General features: G+C 38.7%; 1 protein-coding gene across 8 annotated transcripts in view; it reads right to left on the minus strand.

Annotated features, from left to right (window-relative positions):
• The window catches only part of MCTP1 (multiple C2 and transmembrane domain containing 1), a 187,377-nt gene that overhangs the window by 145,592 nt on the left and 26,466 nt on the right, over positions 1-15,319 (minus strand). For all 8 annotated transcript variants that reach the window (XM_056325793.1, XM_056325792.1, XM_056325791.1 and 5 more), the window contains exons 3-5: positions 9,206-9,348; positions 5,881-5,960; positions 5,177-5,282 (exon numbers count right to left, since the gene is read on the minus strand). In XM_056325793.1, coding sequence (XP_056181768.1) covers positions 5,177-5,282; positions 5,881-5,960; positions 9,206-9,348 — 329 coding nt within the window. The remainder of the gene's footprint in view (positions 1-5,176; positions 5,283-5,880; positions 5,961-9,205; positions 9,349-15,319) is intronic.

Consider the following 15,319-nt stretch of genomic DNA (forward strand, 5'->3'; position numbering starts at 1 on the left):
GAAGTTCAGTTTAAGTACAGAAGCGTATGACCATACTTGTTGAGTGCATCAGCATCATCGCCAGCTGCAGCAGGATAAGCTGAAGCCATCATAACAATCCTTAAAAGCCAATAGAACAAATACATTGCAGATTAGGATGGATGATCTACATGGAACTTTTTCATCTGAAAATATTCCATACACTGACTCCATTTCTGTCATTCTTTTTTTCTACATTATTATTCCTCTGGCAAAGAAAAAAAGAATGTTCCATTATTTTCATATGAAGCAAAAAAATATTACATGTTAATTTGGGATAAACTATTTCAGGAAAAAACAACGCCATGAATTTTATTCTCATTACAACATCCAAGTAGCACTCATGGGTTTATTTTAATTTTCTACACTACTCAGGCCGTGGGCAGTGGTGGAACAGTAGTCCCCAGCCCCCTCTGGCCCCAAGGCAACAGCTCTCATCAAGCCACCAACTTTTCCATTTCCCACAGCCGAGAGCTGCCCCTAAGGCCAAGGCTGGGAAGCACTGCCGCAGAGGGGAGAGGGGAGACATGCAGCTCCGATGAACTCACAGGCACTCTGCAAGTTCCCCAGTGACGACATCTGCGCACTGAACTCTGCTGGAGAAAAGAGCCAGAAAAACTCACATGCACTGCAGCACCATCATCGCAACAGCAAACACCGAGTCTGCAGACATCACGGGCACATTTTTAACCGGCTCGCATGCAGCTACAAATGACACAAACATGCACAGCACTACATGTATCCAAAGGGAAATATTAATAGAATTGTTAGAATTAAAGAACAGAACAAGCTTCAGTGGAGCAGGTGTAAGAAAAAATAATTAAGTCATTACTAGCTCTGACTTCTTTCAAACTGGTCATCAAAAGGAGGAATTAGCAAAAAGGAAAGTCTATCATAAACACATTATTTAAAAAAAAGTTTAAAATAATAAGAATTTTTTAGAGCTCACAGGTTTTAACATCTTTATATACATATACTTTTCCCATACTTATTTCACATCACCTTAGTTTCCACTAGTTATTTAACCTATCTCTCCTCTCAAAGCAAAATAGTTAAAGATACTGCATTAACGTGCAGTATTGCTAACAGCACAGAGCAAATGCAAATGAATTATCGGAACTAGTGCTACTGCAACTTAATTGTGTCAGGCTGGGAATAGATTACGCTTTTCACGGATACTAAAGGCATTTTTATTTTTACAGTTGTGCAAGAATAATTCATTCATCAGTTCTGACTCACAGTTTAAGATTGTTCAAAAATCACAGCAAATCAGATTGCCTTCATCTGTCAAAATGATAGGACTTCTATTCACGTACAGTTTGCATGAGATATTACAAGATCATTACTTTAAAAGTTCCCATTTTTATGCCTTTAGAACAAGCACTAGGTCACAAAAGGCAAAGACACTTCATACAAGATTTGCTAGAAGTTTTGGTTTGTTCACCTGCCCATACTCTTACATTACTATTCCATGATAACTCCAGGCTACTTCTGCATTTTTTTGCAATAAAACACACCAGAAAAACCAAATAATGCGTTATTTATGAAACCAGTATACTGTATCTCTTTTAATTGAAACCACATCCAGTAGTTTTCTACTGAAAAACACAAATTGTAAACTGCTTAAGCACTGTTTTCCACAACCCACCAGGACTCAAAGGTAAATACTCCTCTATCCTAGCCTGCAATGTAATTTTACATACAGTTGCACAAATATATGCATACATTAGTATTCTGAACCGACACCTGAATCCAAAGATGTAAACTGTTCTTGATCCTAGGAAACAGGACCTTCTAGCTATAGATTCTAAAGAGCATCTCATTGGTCAGCATACAGAAAATCTGCATTTCATCAGAATTTCTTCCAGAAAGATAAGGAAGAGAATGCTCCCCTGTAGACCAATCTCCCTCTCATCTCTGCACACCTCAAGGCTTCGCAAAAAGATAGTTCCACCCCAAACAAGATAAACTATTGCTCCGTCAAACTGACTGCTGATTTTCCAAATCGTTTGTAATTACACGTCTCTCACAGGCAGGTGGCAATATGCAACAAGGCACCCGATTTTGTACCATTTCACTTCAAACTTCTAACTGGGTATCCTATCCTCCAGCAGTGTCAGTATTTCTCATGCAGTGTGACAGGTTGCATCTTCCTGTAACACAGAGTACGTTATTTTGATGTGCCATGCCAATAAAACGTGCTGCTACGAGACCTGTTCCTTAGCTACACAATAGCATCGTCAGAAGACGCACTTCCCTTTATCAGCACATCAGTGCGTGACCTCCAAAACACTCTCAGCAGCTCCAGCTCAGGCAGTGAAGAGATCTCCCTGGAAAGTCTAATCTGCATCAAAAAGTCACCGAAATGCAACATCACAAACAGCAAGTCTTGTTCAACAGGGCTGGGTTTGGATTATGGCTATAGAGCTACCCAAAATACAGGATCAGGCACAATGCTGCTGCTACAGCTACGTCTGAAAGCTGGCATGTCTTTTGTTGAAGCTATTCCCTTTTTCATTTCCCCAATGATCTTAATAAACTCTCTTATTTTAAATATATGGAATTCAAGTAACTGAAGTTTTAGTAGTAGTTAATTTCTGAATTCTTCAGCTTGATTTAACCATTTTATACCATTCACATGTGACGACATGTGCAAGCAATTTAGAGTTACCACCTGACCACCTGAACAAATTAAAACTTATTCAGAAGAAAACTGATTTGTAAAATGTAGGCTATATAGAGTTATCAAACCAACAGGATTTAAATACATTTGCAACAACTTAGGGGAAAAATGCACGTCACATGAAGAGGCTGTGCTTCTGTGCAGCAGCTATCACAGCATATTTAAAGGTGCTCACAGATTTTTATCCATATACTTCAACTATGCTATTTGAATTATTACCTATATGGAGATATCCAAGTAGAAGGGAAGCAGTACCCATTCAAACAGCATGCTACACAGATTGGGAAGGTAGGAGTTGCTTTAATTACTACTTTATACGGTGCACATTTCCAGAGTGGATAAGAAGTAGCCTCCATCCTCTAATGTAAGATTTGAAAATTTATTGATCTCAACCATATTAAATTCCATTAAAATTATCCTTATTATTACAAGACCTTTAAAAATAACCAAGGACAACAATTTAATTGGAGCAATATATTTTATAATATCTACTCCTTAGACAGTAAATAAAACCTAATAAATAAATAAATAAGTGTATGGTAACTGAACAAAAGATAATTGTGCCTTGAATTATTAAAGCCCTAACAAATTCATATATAGCAATTCCGTACTGATTTTGTAAGTCATCTTCCCTGCATTGACACGAATTCTTTGATTTTATTGCAGCTTTGTTAGAAGCGCTCTGAAATCCTTATCTTGGGAAAGACTGGTTTCTAATAACTACGGATCTTCAGATTACAAATCAGAAGTTTAATCTGAATCTTGGGCATTTTCAGAATGAAGTTCCATGGAACAGCTGGATGGGAAGAAAAACTGGACCCTTGAGCTGAACTACAGGTCTTAGCTTAATAAGCAGAAAGCTAATGAAATGTGTAACAGCACAAACCCAGCTCCTCCTCTATTACAACCAGCCAGATGGGTATGAAAATGTTGCTAGCCAGCAAGTCTATGGCGCTCCCATTATGTTTGACGTTCAGTTGTGAATTCACCAAGTGAATACCCATATGAAAGCCAATGTTACACTGCAGTGTCTTAATTTCACTTTCTCACTAGTGATTTTCTTGAGCGTTTTTTGTATAACAGTTGAAAACACTGTGCCATTTCAGTGGCACAGTAGCTATCCCTACCTGTATGATAAAAAAAAACCCCACAACTAACGTGCTGTTCACATAATGGTTTCCCACATAAAAATATACCATTCCTGTGCTGCGTGGTTTGGGATTATGGCAGGATAGTGCCAAAGCCACTTGGAAAAACAGGGCTGTAACCAGCTGACTCTGAAATGCTGGTCTTACCCAAATACACACACACACAAAACACAAGCCTGGAATGAAATACATTTTTCAATTTAAGTGATAAACACTTTTGTGGTGCAAATTTGCAGTATAGTATTCCGAGTTGTAAGGACAAACATATTGCTAAAAGGAAGACAAATACACTATACACTGTTCAAATAAACTTCTGCATGTTACTGCCATATTTCATTATTTTTGTTAATTTCTAACAGAATGCCATGAAGAAAATTCATAGATAAGAAACCTAGTTTCAAAACTGTACATCTTTGTCATACCAAATACCAAACACCTACTAGGCTATTTAATAATGGCTAGGAGAAAAGTTGAAGAACATTACAACCTGCCAGTACTCCTCCAGCATGTAACAGGATTATGTGTCACATTGCAGCACACAGAAACATCTATATTCTTACAAAAGCCATATAGTTGACCACATCCATGGAAAATTTCATCAGATTAATACTTTTTTCTTGGCCTCCCTGAAGCCAAAGGAATCCGTATTATTTGACAGCCTCTGAGTGAGATGTCATTTCTTGTATTTCTGTCACAGTTGTACTATTGCTCGTCAAACATCAACTGACAAAAAGCTGTAACATACATCCAACTAGAGAATTTCACAACTAACAAGACCCATAAAATGGAAAGCATTTTCACTTACAACTAAACAGCTCAGAAAACTAAGATTAATGAAGGAATTACAATGAACCTAGGAACCCACACAATTTTGTAATTGAGGTCTAGTCATGAAATTGGAACACATCAAAGAATACATCATCATTAGATGTCAAAAAGCAGAAATACTACCTTTATTCCAGATTGTTTATTTTCAGTGTGGAGTAGGATTAAAATGTTCTCACCTAGAGATGGCAGCACTAGGTCCAAAATTCTTCACTAGTGGTTTTCTGGTATTTTTACTTATTAATGAGCAACATTCACCTGCGACTAACTTTATCTGAAACTGCTGAACATTTATGTTCCATCTGGATCCCTCAGTACTGTCTCGGGGAGGATCCAGTTCAGATGAAGTATGCTGTACTATACCAGAAACACTGTTCGTCATTATTTTAAGAACTGGAAAAATCAAATTAATCTCAGAATATGTGGTTTACTCTTATGCATTATGTCATACAATCATAAAACAATCACAAGAGTGATGACATATTAAAATATTTAAAATTACCACTTCTCGCTGTTCTCTAGGAGCCAACAGAACTGATAACAATATACTTCCCAGATCATGGTGAGGGTAACGAGGATCCTTCAGACTCAAGGTAACATCTGTTTGCCTAGGAGACAAAACCACATTTTTGTAAATGTACTAACTAAACAAATAAATAAAATTAAAAAAATGCATTTATTTTGATTTCAGGCTCTCAGATATTAAAATTTTCGAATCATGAGAATTAAAGGCATCTGCATTTATAGGTAACTGCTTACAAATGATGTCACAAATATATCCTCTTTCTACTTTTAAGTACTGCAGTCTAAACACTCATAAATAAATAGTAAATACTGCTACTAGTGTTAGGCAATTATACATACTGAAGTGATTAAAACTGAACTGTAATATTAATGGATTTAAAAAACGGAAAAAAGTTGAACAGTAGGTGGCAATGCTGTGAATTAAGATAATACAAAAACAATATTAAAGCGGTTATAAAACCAGTGTCTCTCCATAGACACCGTAAAAAAATGTTCAGTTAATGTATTATTAACATTCCTATTACAGTAATTCCCTAAACATAAGTGGGTCTGCTCAGCTAGTTATATGTGGTGTAGGTTTACATAATTATTTTCCAGCATAATATTCTATTTGCAATTCCACAGACATGATATTAGCAGATAACCATAAAGAATTACTCTGTAGCCTTGTTTGTGCCATACCTGTTTAATTCCAATGAAGTGAGATCCAAAAATGCAGAACCAATAAAGTCATCTTGAAATCCAAAGTCATAGTCAAAGACCTAAGACGCAAGGAGATAAAAGCACTTTTCACTGTTAGAAATCTTTCCTCGTTATTTTCTGGTGTTATGACTGGTGCTTGAAACTCCTGTTCCAGAGTTACAGCTCCACGTTCCTCACCTGTTAAACCAGGACTATCTAAAATTAACCTGAAACTTTCTGGCCACAAAATCAAGTTTGAACTTGCTTATGTAAAAGTCAGAAAGTGTCATGTATAGACACAAGGGTATGCTACTACCAGGCTGCATATGAACAACATCCGTTTTCTAAGAACAACAGAAGTGTTTTTATAAACATAGGCACTAGAAGAAGGAAGATCAAAAGAATAGGTAAAGTTAATGAGAATCACTGATTTGCTACACATTGATACCTTCATCAGTTTTGCAAAATACAGGCAAGAAAGTGGGATATGGTTGTGGAAATTGGGTTACTACAGCATTGGCATCAGTATTAGGAATAATAAAATTGTACATTTTGAAGGCTGTGTAAGTTTCTAGGGTTAAGAAATATTACAATCTAAGATGAAAACTTAAAGGATATGTGTAAGGAAATAGTGACATTCATTACTCTACTACGAGGAGCCTGACCTGGCTACCTAAAAGAGACATCATCTGGACAAATTCACTGGCATCCAAACTGGAACCTGTGGCTAGTATGTGAAATGGTATTGCTGATTTGAGATAGATTATGCCTTCTCAAATCAGAAGAAAAAATAACAAATAAACTGGGGATGGCTTTTGCAGGGAAATCAACAAAAAAGGTGGACTGCAATAAAAAAAAAAAAGTTGTGACACAAAATTACAAAAAAAAGGGGGGGGGGCAGGAAAAGTCAATCAGTGAAATGAAATTTCTAGGTAAGTTAAGTTTTCTTGGCAAACACTGTCGTGAGAATTTCTGGGGGCCAAACTATACCTTCAGGTCTTCCTTAAGAGTGACACTTGTGAACAGCTAGTAATGAGAACATTTAACTGCGACATGACAGGTTCAAGGTCTTAAATTTTTATGTAAATACTTCAGCGGTCATGTAACAGAAGCTCTTTTCCAGGAGGCAGTTAAAGCTCTTCATCTTCTACAAACAGTCTAACATGGTTGGGGTTAGCGGAGCAGTGACAGCAATGCGCAGCCCCAGGGCTGCAGACCCACAGGGCTGAAGGAGGCATCCGAACACGAGTCTCTCGTATGCACTGATCTACCTGAGCATGTACCCTCGTTATTTTCTCCAGCTAATATTCATTGAAATGGGGAAAGAAAACGAACGATGCAATCTCAGTTTATGTTGCCAAGTAGAATTGCTTTCTGCCCTGACAAATTATCGAGACAAAAACACCAAATAAACATTTGCAGCTGACAGTACAATTTAATCATTTCTTAAAATACCTGAACAAGCTATAAAAACCGAAATACACGGTGTGTTCAGAGCACAAATATAGATAGACATTATAGAAAACTAAAAAGTAAATACACACCCCTCTTCCCCTGTGACCCTGTTGGGGGGCTGGTGTCTGGTCCTGCCAGTGAGAAGGCCGGGGGGCACAGGGAGCTGGGAGGGGACACAGCCAGGACAGCTGACGCCAACTGGCCAGAGGGACAGTCCATACCATGGGGCATCCTGCTCAGTACAGAAATGGGGGAGTTGGCCGGGGCCAGCTGATTGCTGCTGGGAGGCTGGCGGGGCATCACTCTGCGGGGGGCCAGCAGCTGGATGTGCATCACCTGGGTTTTCTGCCTTCCCTTCGGATTTCATTCCTCTCGTCTTCTCTCTCCTTTACATTGTAATTGTTGTCGTTATTACTATCATTATGGGTTTCATTTTATTTCAATTATTAAATTGTTCTTATCTCAACCCTCAGGTTTCACACTCCTTCCCAGTTCTCCTCCCCAACGCTCTGTGGATGTGAGCAGTGACCTCGGCGGTGAGCGAGTGGCTGCCTGGTACTTGGTTACCAGCTGGGGTTAAACCACAATAAGCATAAATAAACCGAAACAGGTAGCTACGTTCTAAGTGTCTTCTTTGAATCTACTTCTTTCTTTCACAGTGTTGGGAAAGCCTTCACTCCTTATGAGTCATTAAATTTAATAAGGGCAGAAAAATCTCAATTGAGAACTAGAATTAACTTTACACTTTTCTAATAATGATGTATTTAATCTGAGCAGAACACATGCAACTTAGTACAGATCGACACTCAAAGGCTGTTTAAGCAGCATTCATCTACTAAAAAAATCTACAATTTGATGTTTCGGTTAAAATTGTCATGTATTTCAGATTAAGACTGATACTGATTTGTAGCATTGTATCCTTTCAGAGCAGTTAAAAGGATTATGTAGTGAAGACAGAAGTTTCCTTACTTTCTCAAAGTATTTTTGACCTACATATGTTCTCATTAGAACCTTAAGACTACAGTTTCTCTGACATCACTTTTAAAAATTTTGATCGATTTTGTTTTACACAATTAATCACTTTTGGATACAGAACACCGTAAACTACTGGGATCAGAAAAGGGCCTTTCCATGCCACACCTATAAAACAATGGTCACAGGTTGTCTAGTTTCCAGTCCGATATGGATAGCTAAGAAGCACTAGTGCCACTGCTGCTAATTACTGTGGGCATTGTTTGCCTCTCTTTCGTTTAAGCTCAAGCTATCTGCTATTTTTGAGTAAGTGATGTCTCTGTTATGACAAAACCATCCTCACTTGTGATATAATAAGGACAGTTACAATGTGAAAAAAGAGCATAAAGCATTATGAAACACATAAGCAAACCCAGTGTGTTCAGGTACAAACAGAAGGAAACCCCAAACCCAAGGAACCAGGCACACATCCTGATAAATTCTCAAATTAACCCCAGCAAAGGATTGCTTTTAATGGGACAGATTACGTTTCATGTCAGAATCCTGCAATGTTATTTCCATTAAAAAAAGAGATGTCATCATCATGAAACACAGTTTACTTTCTCCATTCTTCTCCTAAGATCACACACTATAGCATACTACTATACTAAAGTAGTATAAAACAACTATGGCCTGCAATAAACAAAAGTGCCTATATTTACCTTTTTTGGAGGGGCAAGGGAGAACATTGACACGATCATTCTACAGATGTGATTTCAGTAATTTTCACCTTGAAGTAGTCTTTAGTAAGGCGCTATTGCATAACAATTTTTTTCAGTATACAAACATTACAAATTCCATGTTCTTTCAGTAACTTCTCTATTGTAATTTGACAAACATATGTAAGATAGTGTCTCACCTTTATATACAATGGTTCTCTTAGGCTATCTATAAGAATCCAAGCTTTTTCTTCCCACACAGGATTGAGGTTCTTGTGTATTGTTTTACTTCTAAACACTTCCTTTCCTCCAATTTTGAACTTGACATATGGGTCACTGGTTCCTGTTAAAGACAAATATATACTCTTAATTATGTTCTAATACATTAAGGGAATGGAGACTACATTACCTTAAACAGAACTAAATTAAATTCCTACTGATAATCAAATGGAAAACAGCAGCTGTGGAAAGGATTGTTTTATTGTTACAATTTATTATTTTCCACAGTCATTACTCACATAATTCACCGTGTTAACATCAAATGGGTGCTTGCATCACTTTGTTGTTTGCAAGCCGTACTCAAAGTCATACACGAAATACTGGCTTTGGCAGCATAGTTTTTAGTTAACAGAATTATGTCCTTATTAGGACTAGGATTTTATGTTAACACAATCACAAAAATTAGATTATAAAGTTAAAATTATTTCTGTAAAATATTAACCTAATTATCTTATGCTTTTGAAAAGGCACAGGCTCCACTGCACACCACTAGTGTAACTCTTCATTGACTTTACAGCGCACGGGCTTCCCTCTTCCATGCGGACACACTTCCTACAACACTCACCAAGAGCAAATCAACTCCAAAGTCAGTCCACAAAGTTCCTGTGCTTCCCACGGCAGCCACCCACCCGCAGGAGAGCACGGGTCTATGCCCCCTGATACAGCCAACAATGATCAGCTGTGACCAGAAAGGCAACCCTGATGGGAATAATGGAAAGAGGAACGTTAAACGTGGCATGAATGGAGAACAGACGGGACGTGGCTGTGGAAGTGTCAGAAGAAACGAGGTGGTGGGAGGGGGACTCTTGGGGTGGCATGCGCTGGCGGCCACCCAGAAGCACATCTGTGTCCCCTCCTCGAGACGCCCATGTGGGGAAGCAAAAGGATGGCCAGCAAACACCTGATGGCGCACACAGAGGGATGACAAGCCTGAGAGAAATCTCCGCCAGCTACCAGAAGGTACAAAATGGCACATCCAACACCACCACGGACATGCCCACATGACCAGCAGGAGCCCTGGGGACGTTAGGAGGACCCATTAGCTCACGTCCTTCTCGTCCCCATCAGGCATGACCCAGACAGTTCATCTGTGCTTGTGAATGTGGGTATGTGGGTGTGAGAGCGCAAAAGCAAATAACCCAAATCAGGTTTGTTTTCAAATAAAACCACTTTCCCCTGCCACAAGGTTTCACACTGAGACTTAGGTTGCCGTTACCACACTACAATGCAACTTCCCACAGCCTGACCTCAACTCCGTGCTCTGCTGACAGCCACACGTGGGAAACAGAGGGAACCCAGCGGAAGGACAGGGGCAGAAGGGGCCAAATGCCTCTTCCACTTGTGTCCAGCAGTCCCACCATGGAGAGCAGTGGCTGAGCATCACGAGGGTGCCCTTGGTGAATGCTGCTGTAGGAGCACCTGCCACGCTCGCTGCTGCCCACTCCCCTCTGCCAGCAACAACATTTCAGGAACCGGCCAGCAAATGGATTTGGGAACTGGTCCAGCTTAGAAAGACAGTCATTTTGCAGCTGGATGGACTGCGGGGCACAGCTGCAAGGCACACAAGTTGTGCCTGCAATGGTCCTCATGAAACCACTGCCCCCATGGTGGACTGAAGAAAGACTATTCATCTTTTCCTGCGTATTTTGGTTACAAAAAATACAGTTAAGTCTTTAAACAAAAGAAAAAAGCTGGATAGAGGATTCAAACTAACACTTCCCCTAAAGTGCCAATTGGTAAGGTTTCATTGTTATGCAAGTGAAATAGATTTTAATGAAAAATATTGGATGGGATTAATATTTCTATTTCTCTCTCAGCCACCTCTAAGCCTTAATAGTATTTGAGTCTAATTGATCCAATTAAAATAAACAATAATTCAATATTTGAGTCGAATCGATCCAAGACTATCTTAAGATAAACAATAATGTAGCACAAATAATAATTACACCTTCATGAGCAACAGTAAAATTATAAGGCAGACTTCTTTTATACTCACTTTTACTGCTTTTCGTGAGACCTGCATATCCTAAAGGTTTGTGTTTACATCCAGTGGGAAATTAGCTTTTTTTAAAATTGCGACATGCTCTTCTAAATATAAAGGCTGGTGTGACCAGCTCTCTTTGCACTATTTGATGCGGCCACAAGATGACAGTACTCTTTACCTAAAAATATATATTACTTTCAAAGAAGCTACAGGGGCAAACTGTGATCTCACAGGCGACAGGGTTACGGTCATTCTCTTCAGTAATTACTGGAGCAGAACTGCAGTGGCATAAAACTGTTTAGCACAATTAACATGTTCTTTCGTTATTCAAGTAATGTTCATGCTTTTTAAGGCAAAGATCAGACACTTGAATTAATTTTGTGAAAAACAAGGAATACTTGGAACATGGACACCAACAGCAATTTCAGGCATCACTCCTCTGCAAGCCATCATTCTCTCAACAATTTTCCTCACTGTTGCCTTGAAGGACAGACATCAGAAATGTCAAAAACGGTTCTGAAATTTGAAATCAATGTAAAATGCTGTTGTGAGATACGTACTCAACGCATAGTTTAGGATCCAGATGTCAAATAATTTAATATTAATTCATTTTCACCTGTAAATGTAATAGTACGGTGGGTCAAATATTAGTTCCATCCACAATACACTGCAAAACTTAAAGTGTTTGTACCTCCATGCTACGAATGCTGAGAACCACTAAGAACTTTGCTTCAACACATCCCTACTTTAAAGCTGAGAACTCACTAGGTCAACTTAGTTAAAAGCTCCATGCCCTTCCAGATCTTTTCCATTCCTTGTAGAGACTTAAGAGTATATGTATAAAGAAAGGCAAGATTTAAAAAAAAAAAAACCTAATCTGCCACCATGCAATCATTCAGTAAAACAAAACTTTTACCTAATGGGAGGGCACATGGAGCAGAACAGAAACCAAAACTTTGCCTCTTTCAGTTCTGCTGAAATGCATCGTCACCTCCAGCACTGCTCTGTCTCACAGGGTCCCAACTTGAAGGTGTATTATATTTCACATGTAATTTTAATACATTAATTATGAATTCATATTAATGTTACACTATTAAAAGCACATCAAGTATATTTTTATCTATTTTTAAAATACATTGCATAATAACATACTGATACCTAATTTTAATCAACATCAACAATCCAATTCATATTATTTCTGCTCTTTTAAAAAAAGAAATAAATTCAGTTTACTTGGGACCTTCCTGTGAACAGTGGTTACAAGGTCACTGCACAAAACCAGAAAAATCGAAGACCCCTCAGACTGAGCCTGTGAGAACCTGACATCCATCATAGATTCTTGTTAAGTCTTAGACTTCTCCTTGGTCTCCTGCTTACCAAACCATTCAAAACAACGTGACATGCTAAAGCCTAACTGCACAAACGTATGCCTTTTCTGTGGCAGTTAGGAGCATCACCAGGAGCCTTCACGCATGAGCTTAAAACCTTCCCCTGACAAACAAATCGCGCCCACCACCCTCTTGCTGAAGCACCACCACTGCCTACGTAAAGGCAATGAGGACTCTTGGCACAGGGTGGCAGCCTCTCTTTTCCTAGGAAACGCTGGCCTAACCGACACCTAAACGTGCTGCCGAAGTCCAGGAGAGAAGCCACCCATCAGTGCCGCTGTGGGGTGACCCTGCGGAGCACGCACTCCTCCAGCCCCCCAGCTCCGGCCACCCCTAGCGCTGGCACCTCTTGCTCTCCGCACAGGCATCTCCTAACATGGATTTTGCTTTGCAAGTTTGGGACATAGATTAGATCTCGCAAACAGGCATAAAAGAAAATTAAAAAAAAAATATTTTGCTGCAGAAATATTCAAGATGTTTGTTCGAAGGCATACTAACCTGCTTTTCAGAACGGCCAGAGCTGGGTAACAGAGTGGAAATACAGCCAGTTTGGCCAGAATAACCAAGCTGTACAATATAAAGAACATGCGCTCCCCAATAAATTGTGCAGGTTTGCTTAATTGGTTCCTGAGGCTTCATAACAAACGTTTCAACATTACTAGGCCATTTGTCAAACTGACTTTTTTCTTTAGTGAAATCCTATTTAACATAATATGATAAACTGCTAGCTGAACAAAATTCAGCAGTGAACACAGGGGTGGCTGTAACCATGAGACCAAGTAATGAGCTTGAGACTGCTCCCCCATAACTGGGACTAACGAGACAGAAAGATTGATACCCCTCTACAGTATTTTTGCACTTCACCCTATGTGAACAAAGTCAAACTTCAGCATGTCTAAAAAACTTCAGCTGAGAATCTACCTATAACATATATGGTACAGGTACCATATTTCATATACCTAAAATCCTTAAGGCAAATTTTAAAACTTACACTAAAAAGAGGGAATACAGACTATAAAAAAACCCAATATAATCTAGATGAGCAACACTGAAAAAGAGCACTTTCAGCTGTTGCTTCAGGTAGAGATGTTTTTACCCTTCAAATAACAAGAAGAAAGAAATTACGTTATAGAAAAATGGTGAGTTAGCAAGTACATTCATCACACAAGCTAACTAACTGATTTCATTAAAACTGTTTAACTATTGCACAGCTTAAACGCATCCATTCTTCCACCACTGCTATTTACTCACAGAAAGCCATATGCAAGCCCATTCCGAAAAACAAGAATGAATGTGTCATAAAAGCTTTTGCATAGTTTAGATGCTCATCACTGTGCAATCCAAATTCTAGTTTACTTTTTTTTAAAAAAAGGTTAAAAAACTAACTTTCCCCTGGGGAACACTTGGTTTTCAGCCTGTTGAGAGTAAGATTTCAGAAAAAAAACCCTAGAGCAAATCAGAGAAACTATCTTCCTCTTTTCTCCCTATGGTGTTAGTTATAGGGAAAAAAGCAAACAAATCAATTTTTTAAGGTCTTCCCTGTAGGTAGTTATCATTGCTGCAAAGTGGACCACTTGGACTCATGATCTTATTTTTTTTTACCTACAGAGGTGCTAAAGCTATGCAGTAACATTACACAGGTTGCATCCCATCAAGTTCCTAATGTACATCATTGAGTGTCCTGATTCACCACACACACACAATAAATAACACACTTAGGCCAATTTCAGCCTAGTGGTTTGAAAAAATAGAAGCTTTGAAAGTAATAACTGGAAATCACAGTAATTAAACATGATTTGCTGTTGTACAGAACACAGCAGGAATACCGCAAGAATAAGTGCAATGTAAAAAGCAGCAAACACCTGCTAAATACGGGAGAACAGAATTTTTCATTACTGCAAATAATCAGGCAATGTACACATTTCTAGAAGCAAAAATAAGGTAAAAGCATGTTCTTGAATCACACTTAGAATGGTAACTAAACCTCTGTCATTGCTTTCTGTTATTCTTCCTTTTTATTTTCAGTCTTGGAATTACTTCATTTAATCTACAATTATTTGAAAAGAAAGCAAACCACAAGAGATGCCCAGAGATGCGCAGTAACTTTAATGTCATAATTCCTGAGAAGCTTAATTATTAATACAAACATTTTTTCTGGATTCATTGCATGAAAAGCTCTTTCACTGACATCCAGCTCTTTCCCCTTCTCTCTGACTTCATCCACAGCCATTCTCCTCTTAATAAATCTCACGTCTCCTGTTATTTTCTTTGTTACAACCAAGGTAGAAGAAAAAGCGTGGGGAGAGTAAAAGTGGGGACAGTTCTCAGGGAAGTGGCAGCTGGCTATGCCAAGCAAAACATGTACCAGTTCATAGCATTTCACAGACCCTGTATTTCCAAACTGCAATACAAAGTGTCGCATAGAAAGAAACATAGAAGAACACGTCTGCTCTGTCCAACCATTTATTTGGAAAAGTAGGGAATTACTTCCCACAAATTATTTTATATTATCTTGACAAATAGGAATAGTAATTGTCGTGTACAAGAGCTGCCAAGCCAATCTTCTCATTGGTCTTCAGCAACCCCCTAAAGTCAACTAAACACTACAACTGCAACACTAAAAACTACAGCTTTTCCATAAATAATCCTACTTTCTGTCCTTC

This window comes from Falco biarmicus, chromosome Z, assembly GCF_023638135.1.
Source record: "Falco biarmicus isolate bFalBia1 chromosome Z, bFalBia1.pri, whole genome shotgun sequence".
NCBI lineage: Eukaryota > Metazoa > Chordata > Aves > Falconiformes > Falconidae > Falco > Falco biarmicus.